The sequence below is a fragment of the Neolamprologus brichardi genome, chromosome 1 (assembly GCF_056152115.1).
Source record: "Neolamprologus brichardi isolate AB-2024 chromosome 1, ASM5615211v1, whole genome shotgun sequence".
In the NCBI taxonomy this organism is placed as follows: Eukaryota; Metazoa; Chordata; class Actinopteri; order Cichliformes; family Cichlidae; genus Neolamprologus; species Neolamprologus brichardi.
In genome coordinates this window covers 36,047,237-36,073,925 of record NC_142104.1, presented here as the reverse complement: position 1 = coordinate 36,073,925, position 26,689 = coordinate 36,047,237, and the positions used below count along the sequence as shown (strand labels likewise).

The 26,689-nt window shown below is 41.0% G+C and overlaps 1 protein-coding gene across 3 annotated transcripts in view; it reads left to right on the top strand.

Annotated features, from left to right (window-relative positions):
• bcas3 (BCAS3 microtubule associated cell migration factor) overlaps nt 1–26,689 on the top strand; it is a 365,279-nt gene that overhangs the window by 186,875 nt on the left and 151,715 nt on the right. Inside the window, exon 24 of one of the 3 annotated variants that reach the window (XM_087841502.1) lies at nt 11,679–13,918. The exons of the other annotated variants lie outside the window; for them this stretch is intronic. Coding sequence (XP_087697628.1) covers nt 11,679–11,689 — 11 coding nt within the window. The 3' untranslated portion in view covers nt 11,690–13,918. Of the gene's footprint in view, nt 1–11,678; nt 13,919–26,689 lie in introns of those variants that run through there. 3 annotated transcript variants of the gene reach the window in all.

Below are 26,689 nucleotides of genomic sequence, written 5' to 3'. Positions count from 1 at the left end.
CGTTTCCCTCTGTGTGTGTGTGTCAAAGGAGGCCTTAGAGGCAGCAGCGGTTGATTGGAGGGCACATGTGTGATGTGGCTGAGAGATCAAACACACACTGTTGATAAATGTGAGAGCAGAGTGGGCAGTGCTCTTTTTCTCCAGCCCTGATCAGTGCTGTTCTCTATTCACTACACAAACACACACATGCTGCTTTCACAATAATAAGAGAGCGGTCAAGCACGTTTATATTTGACCATTTATCTACGTTTGTGCTCCATGCTTATATTTGAGTGTTTGTGTCTATAGTTTGTGTGCTTGTAATGAGGTCAATCTCCTGCGTAGAGCTAAAACCTCAGTGTCTTTATCTCTGTTACATGGCCAGAGGATTATTCTCAGCACTCTCAACCCTCTGCCACTCGTCCTCCATCGCTACACTCACTGAAAATCGACTTTGTGTTTTTGTTGACGGTGAGTGTATGTAGACTGTGCTGTAGGTCTGTCCAACATGCAGCACAAGCTCAGACACACACAGCCTTCTTGTTACCACTGAAGGTGTTTCATATCCCTTGAGTCAAAGCACAAAGAAATAAAAGTATTTCATGTTTTTAGAATTGGTTGTGTTTTTCATTTTGTTGAAACAGTAAAAAAAATAAAATAAAAATCAAAACCACACTATATCTGAAACATCACTGAAGGTTCATATTTCACTGTCTATTTAAATCTCCTCTTGTGAGTGACTCGTGGGTCAATCTGTGTCACTGAATTCATATTAAGTTCAACAAAGGGCCTTAAATACATGTTGTGTGTCCTGGGCAGGGCCATATGACCAAAAATATTTATCACCATATACATTTGAAAATTTACGATAACGACATAACTGACGATATAACTGACACTAGACAAAATGCTTTACAACTACACAACTTTATTAGTGCAAAAAACCCATCACTTAAACAAGCAGCTGTTTTTTATGTGCATTAAAGTTATATAAAAAATTAACAATGCAAATGCAAATTTCTTGCTGACAGTTTAACCAAAAGGCATTTCCAGTGGAAACTGGCCGACATATCCTCAGCATAACCATGTATAATATCCACAAAACTTAAAAAGAGGTTATACACACACAATACGGTAACATTATGTTGAAGCACAGTAGGTATCACTCCGCGAGGCTCCGCCTACGATAGCCGTAATGCTCCGACAATCCATCAAGCGGTGCGGCTTCGTAGCTTAGCAAAGTCGTACTGAAACATCTGACAGATTTTCGACGCCGTGTACATAAAATCGTTTCGAGTTCATACATAAGGCACACGGGATTATAAGGGGCTCTGTCGATTTTCAGAAAAATCAAAGGATTGATTTTAAGTGTGCCGTATTTTCCAAACAACACGGTAATAACGACGGCCCGCTAGCATGCGCTACCAAAAATAGTGCTTTGTTGTGTATCTGACGGACGAAAGCTAAACCAGTTCCACACCAGTGACGTTGCAGCATTTTTACAAACCAGTTCTGGTTCATCCGTTTCAATAACGAGCCACTTTCACCCTTCTCATTCTCCATCACCGCCATGCTTTTTCCGCCATGTGCATATGTAAACAAAGACACTGCGCATGCGCGTTTTATCCATATTCTATCGCCATATTTCATTTTCTTATCGGTGCACGACATCATACTGGTATTACTGTGAACCGTATGATGTGTTCCAGCCCAACTGAAAAGTACAACCAGCTGCAATGAACATTATTTTGTCAGTGTGTTCATAAACTTCTCAGTTGTGCATTATATGTATATATTATACATGCTTTTTATTCATGTCTAATATATATATATAGCTATATAGAATGGTTAATAAACCAGAATAAATATTTTTCGTGCTAAAAATACAATTTTTCTTTCATCAATTATTTTTTATTTATTTACAATTTTACAAAAAAGCTGAAAAACCTGCTAAAACATGTTTTTGTTTTTGACGGAGAGGCCAAATTACAGTTATTTATTTGCTTTTATTTGTCGAATGTTATGCTTGACTTCTTAAAGAAGTTCAGTGTGCCGGCTCACATTTGTGCATAAAAACATCAGTTTGTTATTTGCCTAACAAATAAAAATGTCATTTTTAGTTTTAAGCATGTGTGTGTGTGTGTGTGTGTGTGTGTGTGTGTGTGTGTGTGTATTAATCCAAGTTACCTGACTCGATAAATCCTTCAAGTATTTTTCTCAATCGTTGGTTCTCCTCCTGTATGTTCTGTATTTGCTGCAGAAAGTCCTAAATATGACTGCAGAACTACAGTTTTACATAAACTTGGCACCCTGTGTTTAACACCCGCTTAATCTCCGTCCACCAATATTCAGGAGAATCTTTGTTCATGCAGTTTGGATGCGACTTTTTCTCAGTGAATGTTTTTTACTTGTCGGTGCTTGTCCTTGTTGGACCATATAGCTTCTGTGCTTGTCCACTAACCAGATAAAGTGCGTGTGCTTTAGAATCCACTGTGTTAACCTGGATCCACAATGACAAAGATTAATCAGCTCTAACACATATATTTCAGTATCTGAGTGCCAATTTAGTTCAATGCAGAGGAAAGCATTAGGTATTAACAGGCAGTGTGTCCAGTGGAGCGTGTGATGCTCACCCATGCTCTGTGTGGTTCTTAGCAGAATAGACGGAGGCCATAAGGCAGATGTTTGCCCATGCTTATGAGTGCTCTATTAAAACAGTCTCCAGTATGTACTGGTTGTCTAAATGGCTCTTCTTTTTAGAGTGCAATATTGTTTTATTTGATGTTGTGCATGTGTTTCTGCACATGCCCATATCCACCTTTTTTGTTGTACAGAGCGCGCACACGTCTGCCTCTCTTTGCAGTCTGTTTCACCATAATTGCTAACACCCCCCTGCCCTCTGTTCACTTCACACATGACGTGGCCCACCTTTTCACCCATCTGTCAGAACTATTGTGAGTGAGTGTGTGTGTGTGCATCGTGAGCTGTCATGCGAAGCCCGAGCGGTGTTGATCAGCAGGCCAAGCCAATGGCATATGGCCATGACCTGGGGTGCTGTGGCATGCAGGAATGCAGGATAGCGAACCGAATGGACAAGAGCTCATGCACATGGCTGCACGGATACTGGCATGCCAACATTGCATATGCAACTGATGAAGTGGAGTTTCGAGCACCCATTTGTGTCTTTCTCTACCTCCTTCCTCCTTTGCTGATATCAGTGCCGACGCCTCGGTCCCGTCTCTCAAAAAAGTGTGGGAGGAGTCGTCTATTGAGGATGTAAATCGAGTTTGCTGAGCTTGGCGTGCTTATATTTTAAGCTACATGTCAAAACACTCTCATGTCAGGCAGGATTCAAAGTGAAATACTGAGTAGACAACAATGTTTCCTTTTTTGTTGTTTTTTAAATCATTTAAATAACATCTCTATCATAAAGCTTCTGTTGACCTCATATTTCCTGTGACAGATCCAAGGTTCAGTATAGGCACACGGTCACATACTGCCCTGTTATTAAAGCTGGTGGTGGCAGATGTAGCCGAGCTATCCTTCATCTAGCGAACTGTAGTCTTTAGTTCACTAGATGAAGGTGTAGTGAAGAGAGTGGTTAAAAGATGAAAAAAGGCCCATATGAGCAGACACAAACCAAAGTCTCTCACCTGAGACGCTTATTCCAACACCACTATTTCATTATTAAAAAAGGACTACACACATGTGGTGCACACTCTTCCATGTATGCATTTCCAACACGTTCTCACTCCCAAAGCGTAACATTTTACGCTAGGTGACAAATCGTCAACATATTACGTTTTCGGCTACCCACCACGTTCCTAAATGACGACCTCGGAAAAATGAGCAAATATGAGAACCGTATGGACTCAATCTACACATGTTCGCTCTTTTTCTTCAAATCGCTTAGAAACACGCTATTTAACGTCATTAAAGTCCTGGTTAAGCTCAGGAAAAAGGTTAGGTTTAGGGCTGGAATACAGGGCTGGAACGTCTATTACCGCGGGAGCGTCATTGCACTGGATTTCGGCCATAACCCACCGCGTACCATATCCTTTCGCGTTCCTCAGGAACGCCACGGGACGTGACAAAACGTCGGCATATCACGCCTCGGGAGTGAGAACGGGCTGGCATTTCATGTCAGTGCCATCTGACAGGAAACATGTTGGTACACACTTTCTGCAGTAACTGGCCAGGTGTGTTAAAGTGTATACAGCCTGAGTGCTAAACCCAGTTTCCTACTCATGCGGGAAAATGTGCATCATGCTTAGGATTATTGTCATGCTGGATTTTGGTCCGTCTGAAGACATTCGTGGAAAACTAAAGCGACTGATTCATCTGAGCTCATTGAATAATGATGACCTAGAGCTAATTCAAAGTAATATACCCCTGAGGATTTTTGCACTGACTCATTGGCTGGCAGATACAGTATCCTGCATGTAGATATATCAGCAGTCTTTCAGCAGCTGTTATTATGTTTTTGCATTGTTTAATAAATTACTGCCGTGGTGTTTTCTTCCTCAGTGGCTGTAGTGATTCATTTCCTCTTACTGCTGGTGCAGATTTTAATCCATTGATTTTACAATGACCGTATTACAACAGTGCTTACAAAGGGATAGAATGTGAGTGCAAGTAAAAAGGAGAACATTGGCATTGCAGGCGATAAAGACTTAACCCTTGCTCCTCAGTATTTTGGATTAAATGTAGACTATTTATTACGAGCTGTTTGGGCACGGAGGATTTAGTGGTCCCTCACTTCTGCAAGAACAACTCTGGGATTGTCGTGGGATAGAAGCAGTGCATTAGTACCGGTACTTATCATGCTGCTCGCAGTGGGACCGCGGAGAGTGTGATCACTGAACAAGTTGACTTGACCTTTCCTTTAATTAGGATCCCAGGAAGGTTACGAGTGGACAAAGAGCTGAAAAAGCAGCCCCGGCGTGACAGATATCCTGTGTCATGGTGCCTCTACCATCAATTTCTTTATAGGCTGGTGGCAGCAAGTGGTCTGAGCCTGATAAATCCTCAGACAGAAGAAGAAGCTTTTACCTCAGTGGCTGAGGGGAAAGGAGAGACAACCCAATTACCTTTAGAAGCTCCTGTTCAAAAACATTTCATTGTTTCATTTAGTCAAACGTTTAATATCATAGAGAGAGAGAGAGTGTAAGACTGATGCTTTTGAGTCAAATAAACGATGTTCCCCTTTTAAAGCACTCTTTTTCTAGAGTTGACAAACATCTTTAACACAATAACTTTAAAAGATATTTTACAAGAAAATACTTATTTTTAAAAAGTTAGGTACATTTTTTAGAATAGAATAGAATAGAATAGAATAGAATAGAATAGAATAGAATAATCCTTTAATTGTCCCACAAGGGGGAAATTTGGTTGTAACAGCAGCCAAAAAAGACAAATATACAAACAAACAGGACACAGGACACGGAACAGAAACATACACAATTTTTCTTATATATTTACATTAAGGACAGTTGTTACTATAAACAGAGAGTACTGTACAGTTATTAAATTAAATAAAAATAATTACAGGTAAGAGGCAAACCAGGTTGTAGTGCGAATTGGTTAATTAACTAACTTATTGCAGTTACAGCATTGATGTAAACATCTATGTTTGTTGGGAGCAGTTCAGATTGTACAGTCTGACAGCTGCAGGGAGGAAGGACCTGCGGAAACGCTCCTTCATGCATCGAGGATGCCGCAGTCTGTCACTGAAGGAGTTTTTGTTTTGTTTTGTAGAAATGTGTTGTTGTATTTCCCAGTTGAACAGTCACTTTGAGGTGTTTCCAATTTGAGAGACAAAACTGAACATAAAAATCACAACAACAGACTTTTAATTTCAGAGCGTTACTGAATAAAACACAACACAGAAGAGCCACCTCCACAGGACTAGACTCAGCAGTCCATCTGCATCTAAAGGTCAAAGGTCACTCTTTCGAGGATGCCAATGTTCACATTTTGGACAGAGAGGACAGATGGTTTGAAAGAGGAGTGAAAGAAGCATCTATGTCCACTGTGAGCGACCATCTTTGAACAGAGGCGGGGCTTACGACACCAACTCTCTGCCATCTATAATCCAGTTTTGAGTTCCCTCCCCAGACGCCTTAACGCCCACTCACACCCTGGGCCATCTGACCTCAGGAATTCGCATGATAAGGTGGGGCCAGGTTTCACAATGAGCTCACCCGAAACTCTGGCTGATTGGGACCCACACCCAGTTCCACACCTTGGCTCAGGCGATTAGAGGATCATCAGGGGGTCCTTTTGTCCCTCTGTGGGGGGAAACTCCCACCAGGTTTATATCTGGGACTCTCCACCATTTGACCTTAGAACTGAAGAAGCCTCTCGGATGAAGGTGAAACGTCTTCAAGCAACTTAAAGAAGTCCAGACGCTTTTCTTTGCAAGCTCCTTTGACTACGATGACCTGGATGACTGAGAACCTTCACAGACATACTGAATAAAACTGAAGTTTACAGTGAGCAGCCACATACGTACACTTTATTCAGGTCAATCCTCAGTATCTTAAAAATATACTATATATGATTATTTCATAAATAACTGCTTTTACTTCCTTTTCATAAACACTGTTGTTAGTTTATAATCCGGATGCTTTGTCTTGCTTTCCTCACCTGTGAATCAGTCAGATTTGTGACGGTTGATTAGGTGAAGTGTGTCCTAGTAAACAGGGGTCATTGCAGTTGGTTCGCACGTAGTAACAGAAATCCTGAATTAGTAAATGAGTTTAATTCTACACATTCAGTGTCTCTGTCTCATGAGGTGCTGAGTATGTTGGCACACAGTCATCAGATTATGAAGTACCTCCAAATACCCGGAGCTCCTCGGTTAAACCATGTGGGAATTTATGCTAAATTCCGATATTATTGCTGATATTTGTTGTGATGTGAAGTTAACATAAGAGATGGTCTGGTAGTAATCAGGTCCGGCTCTTTTAATTAAAGTATTAATTTTTTTTTAATTTAATTAATTAATTCTTTCAGCTGGTATTTAATGCTTTGAGAGCATGTATACAGAATAAGAATAAAGATAAAAATGTTTTGTCTACTGTTCAATTTGATATCGAATCAGCAGGCACAAACTAGTTGCCCTGTTTTTGGATTATAACACTACAAAACTGTTTACAGCCAAGTTACCATGGCAATATAGCCTAGTAAGAAGTGTCTTCATAGTGCTGAAACTCAGACGAGGACATGTCCTTCAATGTACAGATTAAACACATATAAACGTCCTCCCCTGAGCCTGGTTCTGCTGCAGATTTCTTCCTGTTAAAAAGTCGTTTTTCCTTCCCAGTGTTTCCTTTAAGCTCATTTGATGTCTCTGTCTTATTGTAGGGTCTTTACCTGTAAAGTGCCTTGAGGTGACTGCTCTTGTGATACAAAAATAGCAGTTTTTATTTAGGCTGAAAACCCAAAATTCAACAGAAAAAAATCCCACTACCCACAGGAGTACACCGAGAGAATCACACCAAGTTGCTACGAGAAAGACCGAAAGAAAGATGGTGCTATTTTTACACATGGGGTAATCAGTGAAGTGGAAACAGCTGAGGGAAGGAGACACAGGTGTAGACGATCTACATCAGCATGGAGGGAAGGAAAACTCACACAGGAACCAACTCGAAGCATAACTACTAAGCACGGTGACAAAGGAACCCTGGGCACACCTAATATATCAACATAAAAAAATATTTTTTCAAAACTAAACCGTGGGAGGAAGCCGGAGTACGTGGAGCGAACCCATACAAACACAGGAAGAACATCCACACAGAAAGACCCCGGCCTGGTGGTGGAATTGAACTCAGGACCTTCTTGCTGTGAGAACTATTAGCAATATTAGCCATTACTGATAAACAGACTAGTTAGATAAAAGATGAATAATCATTGGCGGCTGAATGGAGCGCAGGTGGAATATTGAGCTGTCACAGAGCGGATCACGGACACGTGGAGAAGCAGAGGGTTGCTGGCTGTGCAGAGCAGCAGGGGAAGTGAAGCTGATCAGAGTTCAGAGTGTGGAGAACCAATCAGAGCAAAAGCAGAGCTGAGGACGTAAAGAGCTGCAGACCAGTGTTGCCAACTTAGCGACTTTGTCGCTATATTTAGCGAGTTTTCAGACCCCTTAGCGACTTTTTTTTCTAAAAAGCGACTAGCAACAAATCTGGCGACTTTTTCTGGTGTTATTGGAGACTTATTTATGACGACTTTTTGACGTGAAAGCGCGTAACGCATTTACTCTCAACAAGCAGCGGTGCTGCCGTGGGCACCTCACCCGTTCCAAGGCGCTCACGGGCGGAGGATAGGCCTCCCCCAGCTGCTATCAGGGCAGGAGACGTTCACACCTGTGCGTCACAACTGCAAATGAATCACGCATGAGCGAAGCTGCTGCTCCCGCACTGACTGTAACGCAATCAGTTCTTCTTTTACTGTTATGCTGTTTTGTGGATCAGGTTTAAAACTACTTATAAACACACAAAGTAACTCCACCAGAGTGCCTATTTCGGGTCACTTTTGCCGGTCCAAGCCCGGATAAAGGAGCAGGGTTGGAATTGTGACATTTAAAAAAAACAATAATTGCTAAAATAAATTTAATTTGTAGTTCTAAATAAACTCTAAATGCATTTAGGACATTTTTTGCTCACTTTGTCTCGTCCACGATGTTATTTCTTTCTCCAACAACGTAGGTTACAATTACATTAGCATGACCAATTATGCAAATTAGGCAATGACGTCATTTAGCGACTTCTAGCGACTTTTAGGACAGTCAATAGCGATTTTCCTTACTGAGGAGTTGGCAACACTGCTGCAGACTGAGGCGGAGCAGTGGGACTAGTGGATGGGAGAGAGGTTGCAGGCAGATGTAGACAGTATGACAAACGCTAATTTTTCTGCTTTTACATTCATTTATTAAAGTGTGTTTCCTATTTTGTCGTAGCCACCTGTGAGGTCATTTTTACAACGATGATTGCTGCAGTCTGTCAGCGAGCGCTCTGCTTATTATAGCCGTGTTGTTTGTTGGAGCCTTTATCTGTTAGTAGGTTACTTGGGACCCTGTGTAGTTTAGTGAAGTTTAAAAAATAAATGTAATCCTTGTTTTATGATGTCATTAAAGATGTATGCTGTATAATCATTCCACCCTGGAAAAAGAACAGTTCAAAGAAATCATTAAAAGCCCACAATCACCGTGACATTCATGCCCATGATGGGTGTATGTAAACTTCTAACCACAACTGCAGGATCTAGTTTTAGACCAGTGTTTTTTCAGTAACTTGTCTCAGCTTAATGACAGTACAAGCCGAAGCTTTCGATTAACAAGGCGCAGCGCGTCTGCGTGTTTTGTGCTGCCGATCCTACCTGTAGGATGCGATTGTGTTCTTTGGCGCTCTGTTGCAAGAGCAGGAATGTGTGCACGTGTGTTCAGCATTTGTGTCTAATATTGTCTTAAACTGTTTCCCTCTGAAGCCTCGTCAGACATGCCGTACTTAACGCAAACTTGCACACACAAGCAGCCACGCACACAGGCGCTCGCAAACACACACGTGTGTGCACATATACGTGCTCGCCCAGCCTCACAGCCATTGTTTCTCACACAGCAGGGCACAGGGTCGATTGCCAGTAGTGGAGCATTATCAGCCTCCCTGTGTTAGCCTGTGTGCGTGCGTGTGTGCGTGTGTGTGTGTGTTTTTTGTGCAGACATGCTCTCAGCTGAGGGAGCTGGTTCACGGGCCGGTCAGAGCCGCCTTATTTCCTTTTAATTGACTTAAGATGGGCAAACAAGACCTCAGCAAGCACACGGTACCCATTACACTCACGCACAAGAAATACACAACGCCAAGGTGCACGCTAATGAAGCACACATAGTGACACACAAACAGCCAAAATTGCCCCTGCGTGTGTTAGCTACTTTACAGTTCCATCAGGCTAAATGAGGGGGTTGTGTTTTCCCAGTCAGCACTGCTGCATTCCTGTTGCCTGCAGCTCTGCCAAAACTCCTCCGTGATTACTAATCTTTTTACTCACCTTGCTGATTACAGTTTACCTCAGTTTAGTTGCATGTGTCCCGTTCCAAGGTCGACATCAGTAAGTGGGCAATATCGTTGCTCGAGAGTGGTTTAACCATGCTAGTGGCAACCTGTGAGCGTTATCATAGCCAAAAGTTCTTTACTACTAGCACCAAAAGCTGCCATAGAAAAGCCAAAGGGCTCTTTAACCCTTTAAGACCTACCATAGAACCAAGTCTGCCAGAGCTTATATTATATGTTTACATGCTGTGGAGCCATTTTTGGGAGCATTTCAAGTTGCTATACATCAATACAACCATTACAGCCTAGAGTTTAATAATATGTATGAATTAAGTGTATAGTAATTACATAAATTGCAAAAAAGTGGAATAAACTACAAAAAAATTGAAAATCGTTTTTGTTTTTTTAACATATATTTCTAGTTAGAGAAATTTAAGAGGCTTATCCCTCAAAACTGTAAATACAAAAAAGTTGCACAAAATAGTTTCCCACCACAGGAAATTTATTTTGAGTGTCTTCATAGTTTTATTTTTGAAATACACCAATTTTTATATACTGCAGGAAAAACGAAAATAAATATTATAATGCAAATTTGCAAAAAAAAGCAGCATATGCATCAAAATAAACTATTTCCAGCAGTGCAATATGAGTCCTAAGCATCCCAGAAACCACACAGAAAGTCATAAAGTCAAAGATAACTTTTAAAAACACCAGTATAGGCTCATTGAGGCCCGGACGGTAAAAAACTACATTTCCGCAAAATGACGTCACTTCCGGTTTCGGGCAGGTCATGGCGGACATGCGATAGTTCGCGCTGACGTCTAATCCAATGTAGGAAGTGTTATGAACAGCTGACCGGATCGGCAAAGCGTGTTTCTGGAATATTATGTTTTTGTTGCTGCAAGTGCTTTTTATGCAGTTTTTGCAAAGTTATATGTGGAAGGAAACTGTGACCGAGGACAAGCTGATGGCATAAGATGTAAGTACAACTCCTCAGGTTTCATATGCAAAAAAAATTATTGCTCTGGCTCACGTGGTTGCAGAGCTACCGGGATTTAAAAATAGTTACAAACAGAGCGTGCCCGCTCCGACCGGTTTTAAAGGGTTAAACGTGGACTTGATTGTTTTTTAAACTGGGAACCAGTTTCATTTGCTCTAAAGAATGTGTTTGACAGATGTCCACTTGAACTTTTCTTTGCTGTGCAGGTCGGTGTGTTTAATATGAACACAGATATCTCATCTTCGTTTAGTTGTTCTGGTTGGTCGCAGTTCAAATTACATTTTACTCTGAGCTTGCTGATAATGCTGCAGAAAGTCAAGTTTAATTTGGCCTTTAAGATTTATACAATTCGATTTTTAAAAAAACAATCCCGTGCAGCTCCTTCATAAACTGTGCAAATGGTGAAAAGTTGCAACAATGTTTCCGTCTCATCTAACGTTTTAGGCTACAAGAGAAGCTGCTGAGGACAAATGGGGGTCTTTGGGGTTATATGTACTCAAACTAACTACATGCTTTACTCACTCATCCACCCTCCAACCCTGGATATGCTGAGGAAAAACGAGCATGCTATCAAAACTTGACATCTATCTCACCAGCAAAGATTTAAAGGCAAACTTTTTTTGTTTTTATTTCCTGTTTGTCTCCTGCAGGTTATTCCTAAAAAACAGAAGTCCTCGCTCTGCCAGTCACCTCAGTTCAATTGATTTGCTTTGCTTTTGTTCCTCACAAGCATGCATCATTTTCATTGTCCATCCATCCATCCTTCCACCTTTCCCCCTCTCTTCACTACCCAACCATTGTTTTATCATTGGTGTATGAGAGAAGAGGACAGGCGGAAGGAGGAGTTGGAGGAGGAGGAGGAGGAGGAAGAAAGGAAGATGGACAGCTTTCTACTTTTCTGCCTTTCTGTTTGTGTAACCATTTGTTTTTGTTCTGTTATGGCCTTATAGATAGTAGCCATCCTGAACCCAAGTCGCTTAAATAAAATCATTAGATGTATTAGAAAAACTGTCTTAGTGCCTGTAAAAAGTCTTTATACCACTTAATATAGTAATTTACCAAAGGCCATATTTATATTTTTCCTTTTGTTCCTATCCATCAGGTGCTTCAGCCAGGAACCTGTAATAGAAGGGTTGTGTCAATGGTGCACCAGTCACAAGTTTAACCGTACTGCTGTAGGGGTCAGAGGTCAGGTTGGCAAATAAAGTTCGTTGGTCATGTTCCAGAAAAATTCCTTTTTTCGTTCAACCACTCAGAAGGGACGCTCATCCATTTATAGCCTATAACTGTACAGGTCAACATTTTAAAAATGAATGGGCATGTTGGGTGGTGATGTTTGGAGCTGCCCAACAGACTCTGTTGTAAACAGGAGTGTGGGAGAACCCGGCTTTGTGCTATAATTCATTGAAACAAGGCTTTGCTGTTGTGGACGTAAAAACAAAATCTTCCACAGAGTCAGAAATCACAAAGATGTCATTCCCAAATTAAACATTTACTGTTAAAGAAATGAGTCCTAAAGTTAAAATTTAAGCTAGTTTCTCCAAATGTATGGAGTGTAACATACAGTAGAGCAGGATTCTTGCCCATTCAAGCATTCGGTCTAACTGTAGCTTAACCTGTTGACCCAGTCTGCATAAATTGAGTTGCAGCCTCCTAATATACTGTTTGAAAGAGCTTCTTGTTACCATTAACAAGCAGGAAAAGTTAATAAAGTAGCTACTAAATCTCTATATTATATTATAATTTGTGTAACTCCTGAGAAAGGTGATGGAGAGGTCATTTGCTTTAACAATGGGAAAAATATGACATGGCCTAAAATAATTGAGCTTTTTTAGAGTACATGTTATACACTTAAAATTAACACCAACAAGTACATTATTTCTTAGGTTTTATTAAATATACATGAAATATTCTGTTTCCGAATATCAGCTGCCTCATGAGGAGCAGTTACACAGTCCTCACAGCTTTCACTGGGGACTGAACCACAGGACATTGGGCTCAGCTGCATCTTTTGTGATTCAATTTTTCTGCACAGGAACTCGCACAAACATATTCAGCGCACACTCTACAGCATTTGCCCTTTAGGCAGAGAATAAAGCACATATTATACGTCCATCTTAGGATGGAAAGAAGGGTCACAGAATGAGAGAGGAAGTGCACAAGTGCACTCGTGTCTGCAGAGTAATCGACAATATGAGACTCATCCAGAGTTTCCTCGCTGCACATACAGTCTGGCATAAGCAGATATTACATTTTTTTATAGAAACGACCTTGTAGGAGTGCTTCCCTATTAGGTGATGATAATGGAAATAGTCTGCATTGGCACCTCTTTTCTGAACATTTGCTTTCGTGAGTAATAAGAATTCTGCCGTGTGCTACTATGAACGTCGCTGTACTCTCAACAAACCAGCAGGAAAAAAGCTCCCGTCCTAGCCTGTCATCAGGTGTGAAGCTTCTGCATTATAACAGTGCCTGTTGTGACCTGGAGCCAAAACACTTCACTAGTTTTTATTTATGTATATATTAGGGGTGCAACGATACACAAAATTCACGGTTCGGTTCGATACTTTGGTGTCACGGTCCGATATTTTTTCGATACAAAAAAAATGTTCATGCCTTTTTAATTTGTCATTTATTAAAATTATAAATATATATTTTAACTCAAAAGTACAGTTTTTAAATTTAATGTTGCTGAAACAACAAAGTAATAAAATAATAAATCTATCTGATGGAGAAATCCCTCATCTTTGGAAAAGAGAGTTTATTACAGAGAAATGTCTCTTTCCAAAATAAAAGCTCTACTATACGCTTCTTCTGGGCTATATTCTCAGCAGCATATTAAACATATCAGGTCCCCATAAGGAGAATCATGTGCTAACGGCTGTCTAAATGACTCGGCTAAAGTTTGTAGCATGCGTGCTTGTTGTTTTTGTCTGCTTCCACTTGTCTTTGCACGAGGATGATGTCGGAGTAAATGTGCAGTCATATTCGTTGTGTTCCCACTAGTGCTGTCAGCGTTAATCTCGTTGAAATAACATTAACGCCATAACGCCGCAAATCTCCGTTAACGAGCTACCACGGATCGCCCCGTGCGTGGGGCTAGACGGCGTCAACACGCTAACGAGCTAACTGAGCTAACTGCGCTAACACACTAGTTCCCACCCATGTAATTGAGCATTGCGTGGCACATCCGACATACTGTTTTACTTTTGTCTATGACGCGCTTACCTTCAGGGTCATACGTCACATGAAAACCAAAATAGTTCCAAAGGCCAGATCTGAATGAGGGTGGGGGGGTTCAATTTGCCATGTTGCAACGAGCTTAGCTTCTGTCTTGCTAGCTTGCCCTGCACTCAGTGAATCTGCGTTCGACTACTCCGCCTAGGCTGCACTGTCGAGCGCAGATCCACTGAGCGCTCAACACAGACAGCATCGTCAGAAGAAAAGTTGATCAAATAAATTTTAAATTTTGCATTGTTCAATACATATGCGTACCGAACCGAAAGCACTGTATCGAACGGTTCAATATCGATACGAGTATCGTTGCACCCCTAGTATTTAATGGTATCCATGTAAAGTGTTTCGATAGTTTTCACCCAGACTGTTTGCTTTCACTGCTGTGATACCAGGTATTGCCGCTATATTGCCTATAGCGTTGGCCCGGCTAAAAGAAGAGCTTTTCTTTCTAAACTGAGAGAGATGAAAGATTCTCACCTTTCAGTTGAACCCTTCAGTTGTTGTGGTGCACGTGTGTCAAACAGGATCACTGTATCCTGGACCACCTCAGTATTATGTGTCGACGGCTGGTTTCAGTAACCAATAAATTTATCTTGTCTGTAATAACGAGTCCCTAAAGTTGTATTTTTCTGTATTCAAAGTATCCAATCTTATTTCACATGTAAATATCCATTATGTAATCCATGTGATTTTCAGTAAATGTTTCCATATTGCATTATCATTAAACTTGTACATGTTTTGCTTTAGGCTGGGAGGTTTTAGAGATGTGCACGGTCTCACACAGATGCCCATACTACATCATTTATTCTCAATTCCAGCTCATTTGAACATCACAGTGAATTTGTGAGGACAGAGGACAGCCTGTCATTACGTAGACCTCTGTGCAGCATGTTTGAGTGTGAATTGAAGTCCTGTCTATGTGCATGTGTGTTATGTGTTATTCATAGGTACAGATACCTGATGAAAGTTCTGACAAGAACTAGAAAGAGGGATCATATTTCTCCCATTTTAGCTTCTCCTCATTTGCAAATTAAAATTCTTCTGTACAAGTTGTTGTAGTGCCATAGACGTCCTCTCTATGTTTCCTTTGTGATTAAGATGATAGTTCGGGCTGGAGCAGGTGAACCTGAACCGTCAGGCTTGTGATGCACTGAGTATTTCTTTTCTCTCACCTCTTTTCACTCCACATGCCCTTATAAACCACTTCTCTCCTATAGTGTGTACCTACTCTCCTTTTCCCTCTTTCTCCTCGCCCCTCAGCCGGTCATGGCAGACCCTACCCCATGTTGATCTTGTTTCTGGCTGAGGTTTCTTCCTGTTACAAGAGAAAGTTTCCTTCCAGTGTCGCCAAGTGCTTGCTCATAGGGGCTCATCTAATTGTTGGAGTTTTCTCTCTGAATGCAATTTGACTCAGTTTTATTGATATTGCACCAACAGTTGCATCAAGACATAAACATAAATAAGAAGCACATTAAGGGGATGAAGGGGATCTTTGCTTAAACCAAATGAATAAATAGACACAACATTTCCTTAATAACCAAGTAGAACATTTCTTTTATCCGTACACTATCATGCAGAATTGTAAATGCACGCACGCTTATGTGTGATATGCGCTTTCATAAGTCCAAAAGTATTAAGTGGCTGCAAGTTTTTCTCGCCAACTATGTGGAATCCAGTGACATAGCCAAACTATCCTCCCTAAAGATGCTTTGGCAGGGCTTTAATGGAGCCACGTTCAGTTACTGCTTGTTTGTGGGTCCTCTGCCCTCAGATTTGTATTGGGGAAAAGTAAGCATGCTAATTAGGACTGTGGTCTCTTAAGTGACTCCTTTCTGTGCCTCGAGAAGCTCCAGATTTGCATTTGCCCCTATATTTTGGGGGAGTATTTATCATTACTGCAATGTGACATCCTATCCGTTTGGGACAATTGCTAGTGTACTGGTTCCACTGGCAGCCATACATCTCCACCATGTTTGATTGATTATGTTAAGTCCTTCTTTTTCTAGATTTCTCTTCTTGATTGTTACCAGTGGTTCGCATGTAAACCCTTGGCATAAACGCTCTGTATTTACACGTATGAAGGCATTGCTTGATTGTAGAGTTTGACCGCAACAAGGCTGCGTGAGTATTCGTGAAATGGCTCGATCCTGTGAGGGGATTTTTCTTTACCAAGGAAAAAATTCACTTTAGCTTTCTTCAGTTGTCATTTTTGTGTCGTCGAGCTCAACAGCACGTTCCTTTCTTTTCGAAGATCTGACTTAATTGTTGATTTCTGTCTCTCCTAACTAATAAGTTCTGCATTTGGAATCAACTCCAACCTTTTGTCTCCTCAATATGTCATTAAATATGTCAACATGTCATCGAAGAAACAGACGCGCTGCTTGTATGCCGACAGCAGAGACTATTTAAAAGTAATGTGATAATTTTGTTACCTGTGCTTATCAATCACACCTTGAACGATTCACTTACAAAATCGAATGTAACCACACGTAAAGACAAAATAACCAAACTGTGTCACCTTCTTAAATACTTGGATGTGCATACAGCTACCTGCTGAAGAGCATTTGGTTTATTTGTCTTAACAAGCTGTGAATCTCACAGAAGAACGTCACACCACAGTCAAGTGATTTGCGGGCAAGGAAGAAGGTCCATCTTTGCAAAGTTCAAAGAGCCACCAAGCGTAACTTCAGTATAGGCAGGCTTAATAATGTGAACCCTGCTGACACCCTGTGTCCCCGAGTTCACATTTTGCTATGTACAAGTCTGTGTTGCACTCCTCTCCCAATTTGAATCATTACTCTCCACTTTGTAATCAGCTCCAACAATTATAACCTCACAGCGTGCCTCTGATTACTGTCCGGGTGTATTTTGGAGCGTTCTGGGAATGTTGTGGAAAAAACCCTGATTCTGGTCCCAGCAGAACTCTAGGTTACGCACATTTACAGTAAGCCTGTCTGTGTGCTTGTGTGTGGGTTGCCGTTCGTTTGAAGTGCTCATTCCCCCTAAATTACAGTGCTGCCATAATGAAGTATTACCATGCAATTCCAAGGCAGACCAGTACAAAGAAAGCGATCGTGTGTGTGTGTGTGTGTGCGCGTGTGTGTTCGACACTTGAGGTGAAAGTTCAAATGCGATGCCCGAGCAAAGACTGTCTGCCAGGCCAAAGTGTGCATGTTGTCTGGGTGTGTTCCTGTGTGCGTTTGCACGTGTTTTATGAAACAAGTAGAAAAATAGCTTTTTTGTGTAATGCAGGCCCTCTGAGCTGAGGCGTGTTTGCAGTTGCGTGAGTCGCATCCCAGTTGTGTTTCTAAATGTGTGGATCCACCAGCCAGCTGTGACAAAGCTCAGTTTGAGCTCACACGTACGCACTCGGAGGTGCGGACGTTTTGGCTGCAGGCTGTGCTGGCCGCACCTACGGCCTCCCCAGCGTGCTGAATGTTGCATGAGGCCCAGCCGCCTCATGCATACTGCATCAGCACAAACATGCCATCTGATTTTATACATAGTGCATTGGCACCTGTACTCACCTTGACTGGCAAGCATGCAATCCATTTTTCATCAACGCGTTCAATGGGACGGCTCTTTTAGGACACGGGAGTAGTTGTTGGCGATGGCGTCTTTTGTTATTTCCTGTTTGGCACTCTGCACTGTGCAGCCTTTTTGTTTGCTTGGTTTTTTTCCTCTTTTGTTGTTGCTTCCTGGGAGCACTCCCAGTGTAGATGCATAAGCATATATCTAAAGCTGAACTTGGTTTTCTTATAGTATGCTATGTTAGTTGCTACGTAGAGTCGATCCCCTTCAGGCAGCAGGAATTTTTGTTTTCTGGCCAAGCAATCATTAACCTTTAGAAAGATGTCAGTTCACCTTTTTATTATTGACAACTAGTGGTGCAACGGATCAAAAATCTCACGGTTCGGATCAGATCACGGTTTTAAGTCTGTTTTACCCAAGAAAATTTAACATTTACTTATTGAAGTATTTTTTTGCCTGTTAAAAACATTCAACTCAAGACTCATTCCACGCAATTATTAAAAAAAAATTATGGTCTCTCGATGCCCGGTACCAAACCCCCGGGATTGCTGTTCTAGCCTGTTGACGACCAGCATCTTCAGGTAAAGTTTTAAAGTGAAAGTTTGAGAGACTTCTGGGCCACACTGAGCCAATGTTTCAGAAACGCATGTGGTTTATGTCCTTTTTTTCCCAATACAGAATTTAATAGACACTGTTGTGAAAGAGCTATAACTACACAGCCAGACTACAGGTAAATAATATTTCACCAAATTCAAATTCAAATTTTATTTGTCACATACACAGTCATACACAGTACGATATGCAGTGAAATGCTTAGACAACTGCTCGTGACCTAAAGAAAAAAAGAAAAGGCTATGAATAAGATAGGAAATAAATATGAAAATTAAAAAGGGGTAAATTTAACTAGGAAGGAATAAAATATAAAAATTAAGTTAAAAATGAGATAACTGTACAACACAAATTAGAATGAAGGGTAAATTTAACTGGGAAAGAATAAGATAAAATATATAAATTAAAGTTGAAAATAAAATAACTGTACAACAAAATACACAGTATAGAAATATATAAGAATGTATGAAGAAATATAAATATATATATACACAATAACAGCAGCTGTACAAGTATTAACTGGAAATGAGGAATATAATGTCCAGTGTTGTGCAATCCACATTATTTAGTGTCTTGTGCAGTACAAATATGCTTAAAGTGATTTAAGTGATGAAGTGAAAACAATGTCCAGAATGTCCAATATTTTCTACAGACTGGACTGTTTGGTGTACCCCTTCTGGTCCGAGCGCCTTATGTTTGACCCCAGCGGTGTAGAGTTTGAATCCTCGTTCAAGCTGCTGCAGCTCAGAAGAGCAAAAAAAATAATTACAAAATTACTGATTTCATGCAAAGAAAGTGCAATCATTGCTCAGCGTCACAGAAAAACTCCTGGACATTTGTAATATTTCAACTTCAGCTTGTTTTTGTCCCCAGGTTATCAAAAAGCTAAAGAATGCAACAGTAAAAGGATCAGTTTTAGCATCAATTCTACTAAGATGGTTTCTGCCAAACAGATATTGAAGCCACTTGAGTCTAAGCACCTTGAGCCCCCAGCTAGATCCTCAAAACACAAGGTGCTGTCACCGTGGCTGCTATCAGCTAACATCTCGTGCCCCCAACCAATGACCTATCTAGGCTGTATTATAGCTAGCGTGCTAACAGTACTGGGGCCAAGCACCCTTTAGCAAGTCTCCCCTGCAAAGCAGAGTCTCCTAAATGAAAACCATTCCACTCTGCCTGCTTCCCAAGCTCTGCTCAGGGACAGGAGCCATGGGGTCAACAGCTGGTGGAGGATATGGCAATTGTTTATGAAAAAATGCTTTCTCAAGCCCACCAAAAACACACACTTGGGGGTGGTGGGTGGGGAGGGGGTCGGGCTCTGCCCCTGAACAGCCAACAGCTGGGAAGGGTTGGGGAGTAGCCTAGAGGCTGGCAAGTTGCCCCCTCCCCTCCGGTCCAGATGGGGGAGGTTAGGCTGAGGCTAGCTGCAGCCCACCCCTCTCCTCCACTTCCCAAACTTCCCATTCCCATTAAGGAGAGGCTAGAGATTGTGAAGGAAGGGAAAGGAGGAAGAAAAGCAAAAGAGCATGACTGCTGTTTTTTCTCCCCCAACCCTCCCTCCATCTTCGGCCTAATCAAATAAAGCAGGAAGCTTCCGAGACGGAAGAGGAGTGTTTATTGATATTTGTGTGTGCTCCTTCACCCTCTCTCATGTCCCTACTGTTTATTTTCTCTCCACCACGTTTGAAAATTCTGATATCGTCAATGTTTTCAGCCCATATATCATGCCTAACTGAATGTTTGAACGCTGCTGAGGCAAAAAGGTTATGTTTCTTTCTGCTTCTTACAATATACCATTATCTTAAATTGAGCCGCTGGGAAATTACACACCGACTCGACATCCGTTGCAAAACGGCTATGACCAGTCAATTTATTGTAATGAGAGGGTGTCATATGAAATGAAATGGCCTTAAATAAGAATTGATGATCCCATCCGTCTATAGCATTGGTCAGACATAAAGGCGTGCGCACACACACACACACGCCGCTTGTACTTGAGCTTGTACTTGAAAATCCTGATGAGGGTATTGTGTTACCAGTACCTTTTAGTGCCTAAAAAGTTGAAATTGCATCTTTAGGTAGTGCACAGACTCAAGTCAAAAGTGGCCTTTAAGTGGAAAACTGTGTTGGGAACTGGATGAAGGCCTTAAGTTAGATCTTATGGGAAGCAGTGCAGAGAACGAAGAAGCTCAATCATGCAACATAAAGGCAGACTGATGCCGGAGTTTCCAATCGGGCATCCCCCTCCCTGAAAACTTTCCTGCTCAGACAGTTTTGTGCATTTGATGGCAGTACAAGACCTCAGTTGGACTGAAATGATTAGACTCATGCGTGTTTTAGGGATGGGATTCCAATCTTTGACCAATATTGAAATAATAAACATTGTGGTAGGAGTATAAAGTGCACTGAACCCAAGCCAGATCCCCGACACTTCCTATGTAAGAGCGCAAGCATACACTCCAGCAAGTTGAAGACTTTTATAAGGCTATGTAAAACCCAAGAATAACCACTGGGTAGTTTTACTGATGTAAAAATCATCTGCACAGACGTTTGAAAGGAAACCGTATTCGTTTTAAAGCATCGTAATGTGCAACAAACTTCATCGTTGCGATGTGCAACATCAGAAATGTTTTCAGGCTAAGATGCCAAAGTCGGATGTTGGTATTCTGATACCTGCACCCAGTGGTCTTCTCTTCAAAGTGCAGTGAAGCCTCGTAAAACCTGTTTGGCACCGCTGAGAGGATCTGGTGTTTGAATGGCACGGCACTGAGAAGTTGCCATGACTAACAAAGGGAAACTTTTTTTTCTTGAACTGCCACTGTGAGAGCCCGTCTTGTTATTTTCAATAGTCCTTTTGTTAGAGTTCATTGAGAGGCGACAGCTTGGTTTCCCCTCAAGCCATCCATATGTGCACATGCTGCTGCTCTCTGACATGTCACTCGTCATATCATTGTGTGTGTGTGTGTGTGTGTGTGTGTGTAGTGTGCATTAATCTACCTGCAACCCTGTGGGCTTGCTGCTGACTGCTTCCTAAAGGTCAGACCATATGACCTCTGGGGGTTCAGGCCAAATCAGTATCCTGGGGTGCTCTCGTCTCTGAAGAAAACATTATCTGTGCAAAATCTAAATGTGGATGCATTCACTTGACAACATCGATCCATATATGTATCTGTATATGTGTATGTATGTGTATGGCTAAATGATTGTTTTTGATTTTATGGAAATATACTGTTTTATTTGTCCGTATGAACATTTGGGTCGGAAAGTAGTCAAACATTAAAAAAAGAGAAATTTTATTCCTAAAAAATCTGTATGTATGAAAGGAATTTTAACAAGAGAGCAAAAAAAACAGATGGAAGAAGGAATTAAATGATGCATAATGGACATATAAGCACCTATGTGTCTTGCTATATACAAATACAAGTGTATTAAATTGAATTAAAATGGAGAAACCAAGATGGTTAAAGAAAGTATGTGAAAACTAAATGGATCAACGAAGGCGTGGACGAAGGAAGAAAGAAGGTGAAAAGAAGGACTAACACTGACACACAAGCACACACAAGCATACGTGCGCACTTCCTAGGGAAAACCATTTGTAGGATGTAATTGTGAGGTAATGGAGGCTGGTCTGAGGGGTGAGGGGTTAAAGGTCAGAAGTGTGTTGTTGAAGAGGCCTCAGTCATCAGCCGTCAGCCAGGGTCATGTCACGTGTGTGTGTGTGCACCAGTGTGCCTCCAAACTAGGCCTTAGTTAAAAACATAAGGGCAACCCTTATACCCTTAATACACACACACACACACACACACACACACACACACACACACACACACGGTTTCTACCAAAATATTGAAAAAATCTGTTTCTGTTTTGCAATTTGAATTTCACTTCATATTACCTGGAATCAGTCTCTCTAACCCCAGCTGCGTGTCACTATAGAGCGCGCACACACATACGCACACACATACACACACACACACACACACACAGGTGTAATTCTAATCGTCCAGGTTTCCCTCTAAGCCCACTCGCACTCCTCCAGTCCCCTTACCAATCCGGTCGTTCAGTCTGACGTAACTAGCCGTGTCTGGGCCTAAACTCCGCTGCAGGTCCATATATCAAACGATCACTATGGCATTACTGAGAGTTGAAAAACTGTCTAAAGTCTTTCATCTTTAATAAAATGATCAGCGTTCTGCTCTACCAGGTGTAACAATTGAGTTTAACATCCAGGCATCCATGAAAACGGAATTTATGACATTTAACGGAGTTAGAAGTTAGCAGGAAGTTAGCTCGCTAGCTTCTATCTAAATACAATATAGCATGTCCTGACTGTTTTGGGAACAAATTCAAACGTACAGCTCTGTTATCACTTCCAACATAAATGAAGACAGAAAACTAAACAGCAGTGACGTTTGTAGGGTTACTGAAGTTTGGCTAGCTGGTATATAATGATGTGCTACGTGACCGCTAGCGACACAGCTATGTTAGCATAATATAAACAAGCTAACTTTTTTTCCACTCGATAAAAGTTAACATGAGTGTTCTCGGTGGTCAGGAACAAATGTAATCGCATGGCAGGATGCTGTAAAAGGACCAAACTTCATCCAGGAGAACAACTGAGATAATCCATCCACAATACGAGGTTAGTCATTCATATACTGCTGCATGGGCTGGGCTGTAGTTACATCCTAAGGTTTTAAAAACTGAGCTTAAATAAATGATTAGCGGTAATAAAAGCCGAGGAAGGTCAACAGTGATCACTGACTGTTTTAGGAGCTTTTTGAGATTAAATAGAAGAAAATACAAAACATTAAACATGTTAACAACACAAAAGCCATATTAAACGCAGACTACTTTAGGCCCGAAAGTAGGATTCGTCACGTCATCACTTAACGACCGGATTAACATATGTAAGAGCGACAAGGCCTAACTTTTAATGAGAAAAGCCAGGCTGCCCTGCAACTTTGTAGCAAGTTTTGTTACATAGAATACGATGTAGCAAAACTGAAGTGAATTTAATACAAAGTCTAATATGATACATTGACAAATTCTGTAACTGTCTTTTGCTACATTGTAAGCATTATGTAGGATACTATTTAACATGGCAATGAATTTTAATTTCATTAAAATTTTAGACACAGCAAGTTCCAAGAAACAGTTTTAGTTGTTGCTCAATTCAATTAGAGCAGTAGGATGGATCCTCTCTGTTTGAATTCAGGCTGTCTACTGCATATTGCTGACATACTATAGTTGATCTTTTAGCACAGATCTTTTTACACACAGCACAAATCATCATTTAGACCCAAATTAAATCGCTAGACTAGAATCACGGGGTCTGGTGTTGGCGAGGAGAGAGCAGAAAACAAGACAAAATCCTTGTTAAGTCTCGTTATCACTTGGAATCATTTCCGTGTCCTCTCGGAAATGTTATTTATGACAAAAAAGGAAAAGTAACAGTGATTCTTTCTGTTCTGTTCATGTGAGGCGCAAGTGTCTCACTCATAGAGGATTATCTGCCCTAACGTGGTTAAAACGTCCTTTCATCATCGTTAGTCTCAGTGTGATGTTGTACATATGTATTTAAGCTGTGCTGAAAGAAGAAGAACTTCGTGTTCAATAACTTACATACTGACACTGTCATCGTGTACATATAGGAAGGAAATTCAAATGAGTAAAAAACTAGTGATGGTTTAGAAAAAATCAGTTTGTTATTTATATCAACATAAGGACTCTACAAGCAACAGGTATACATGAAGTCCTGATAGGATAGAAATCTAAATATGTACTATTTTTATATATTGTAAAGTTCCTCAATAGCCTAGTTGGTTACAATCAATTGGTTATAATCAGGTACTGAGTTTAGTCCCTTATGGATTGAATTAGGAAGGACATGTGGCATAAAAATCTGCCACATCAAACATGCAGCGCTACCTGCTGTGGTGACCAACCAGAAGCTAAAAGTAGCCTCTGGATAAACAGAAAAATATATTGAACAGAATGAAAAAAAAGTGCAGTTTCTGGAATAGCAGCATCCACAGAAAAGGTGCAGACGTGCTAAAGAAGGGGAGATCACCCAGCTCGAGTATGGCTTATGATTTTTAGCTGTGTGACTTTCTAACTGCACCACGTAACAATAAGTCTGAAGTGCTCTTTGCACAGTGACCGACTTGCTATTAGTGCTCACTTTGTGCACAACTTATTGCACACAAAATCTGAAATCTTAATCTGTAAGAAAGTTCTTTTCAGCATTTCAGTATACGAATACACAATAAAACATTTTTCTGTTACCTGTGATTCATTTTTTGGTCTGTACTTATAAGAGATATTTAATATATATTCTGTCCCTTCTAACTAAACCTTCTTTGAAGAAAAAGATGTATTACTCTTTACTGACATTTAGTGTCAGTACTAACCGATGTATTATATACGGCTAAATATGTAGTACCAAACACATAGATACATATACACATTAAGCATTTTATCTACAGTAACCAGAGACCCAAGCTGGGATTTGAACCAGTGTCATTTTGTATGTGAGGCAGCAGTGCTAACCACCACACCGCCATCCTATTAACCATCTATTGTTTACAGTTAACTAATATAACATAACATATTAGATTATAATATTTAGGAAAACTTTACATGTATTTTGTTTGAATTGTTTTATGTTCAATCAAATTTATTTTTCTGATGTGAAGAACACATGACTTGATCAAGCTTGTTGCTTCTCTAAATGATTCTCAGAAAATGGGCAGTCTCAATGGGCAAGATACTAACCTGAGTTGTTCTGTGATGGATCCATCGAGTATGAATGTGTGTGAATGTTGGATAGGAAGCAGTTACTTAGGAAAAGCATAGAAAAAAGTGCTTGCATGAATGGGGGAATGAAGTTGTATAAAGCACTTTGAGTGCTCGTCCTGCATACGAACCATTATGTTTAAGGTGCTAGGTTAGGATTAGCTTCATGAACTGATTATGTGTCTGGATGAAATCTGTCCCTTCACAACACTGGCTGTGCATTTCCATGTGAAGCAGGACTTTGAGAAGAATCTATGTGTGATGAGTTTTTGTGAGTCGTCTCTGTCAGTATTGTGGTAACCCGGCGTCTCACAGTACAGATGCTGTACATCTTGTGGAAAAACCGATGCAAATGTGACGCACTCTACCCTTCACAGTCATCGCATCTCACACCGTTTTATCACCTACGAGAGACGTGGGACCAACGTGCACTCACTGCTGTTGTGAAACTCGTTTTGAAGAATAATCGCTGACGTCAGCACACTTCAGTGTATTTACATTATACTACAGGCACTTTTACATGAGTAGATATTTGTGTCCAGCTTTCAAATGTGCCCGTCAAAGTCAGTCAGGATTACACATTATTCTGAGTAACTGAGCAAACCCTTTAACTACAGAACATGCGCTCGGTGGTCTAACAAGTAAATCCTGGAATCACTGAGTTTAAGTGCCACGTCTGTAACTGTTTCAGGTGATGTAATTACTAATGCACTAATGTGGTTAAATACCTGACGTTCTGAGTGTGCACTCTTACAAACAAATCGCACGGCATCAGTTTGCAAACCTTGTATGTTGCATTTTTTGTGAGAATTCTCTGAGAACGACACAAGGCGTGTGTGCGTGTGAGTGTGAGTCTTCCCTGTTAGGTCTGAATCAGTCTGTAAACAGACACCTATGAGCAGCTGGGCATTTGGCCCCAGTACAACTCCCTCACAGAGAGGAAATGTTGACCTCCACACACACTGACAAGCACCCAGACAGTGTATGCATACATGCGCCGACAAGCAGCACATCACCACACACAAACATCCATAAACACACACATCTACTCAACAACGCACTCTCACACAAACACATTTCCCTTAGCTCCCACAGGAGACAGACGCTGCCATGTTTACTGGCTCGCCGGAAACTTTAACAGGAGGGAGTGAGAGACCAGCAGCTATCATTGTCTCTCTCCTCCTGACATGCCCCCCCTCGCCCTCCTTTTTTTCCCTTTTTTTGTTTCTTTCAGACGTCTCTATATCAACACTTCGGTCGGTTTATTTGTCCAAGGCAACAACTCAGCAAGTTTTATTGCTCCCCAAATCTAAATCAGGAGGGGGTGTAGGGGACAAATTTCCGGATGAACAACCCAGTGGACGCACTCAGGAGAATGTAAACTGGGCCTGGAGCATAAGTGATAACAAATAGGAGATGTTCTCTAGCTGTGAGCCGTACACTTCAAATGTTTTTGTTTTTACTCTGAAGGACACCGAGGAGTCTG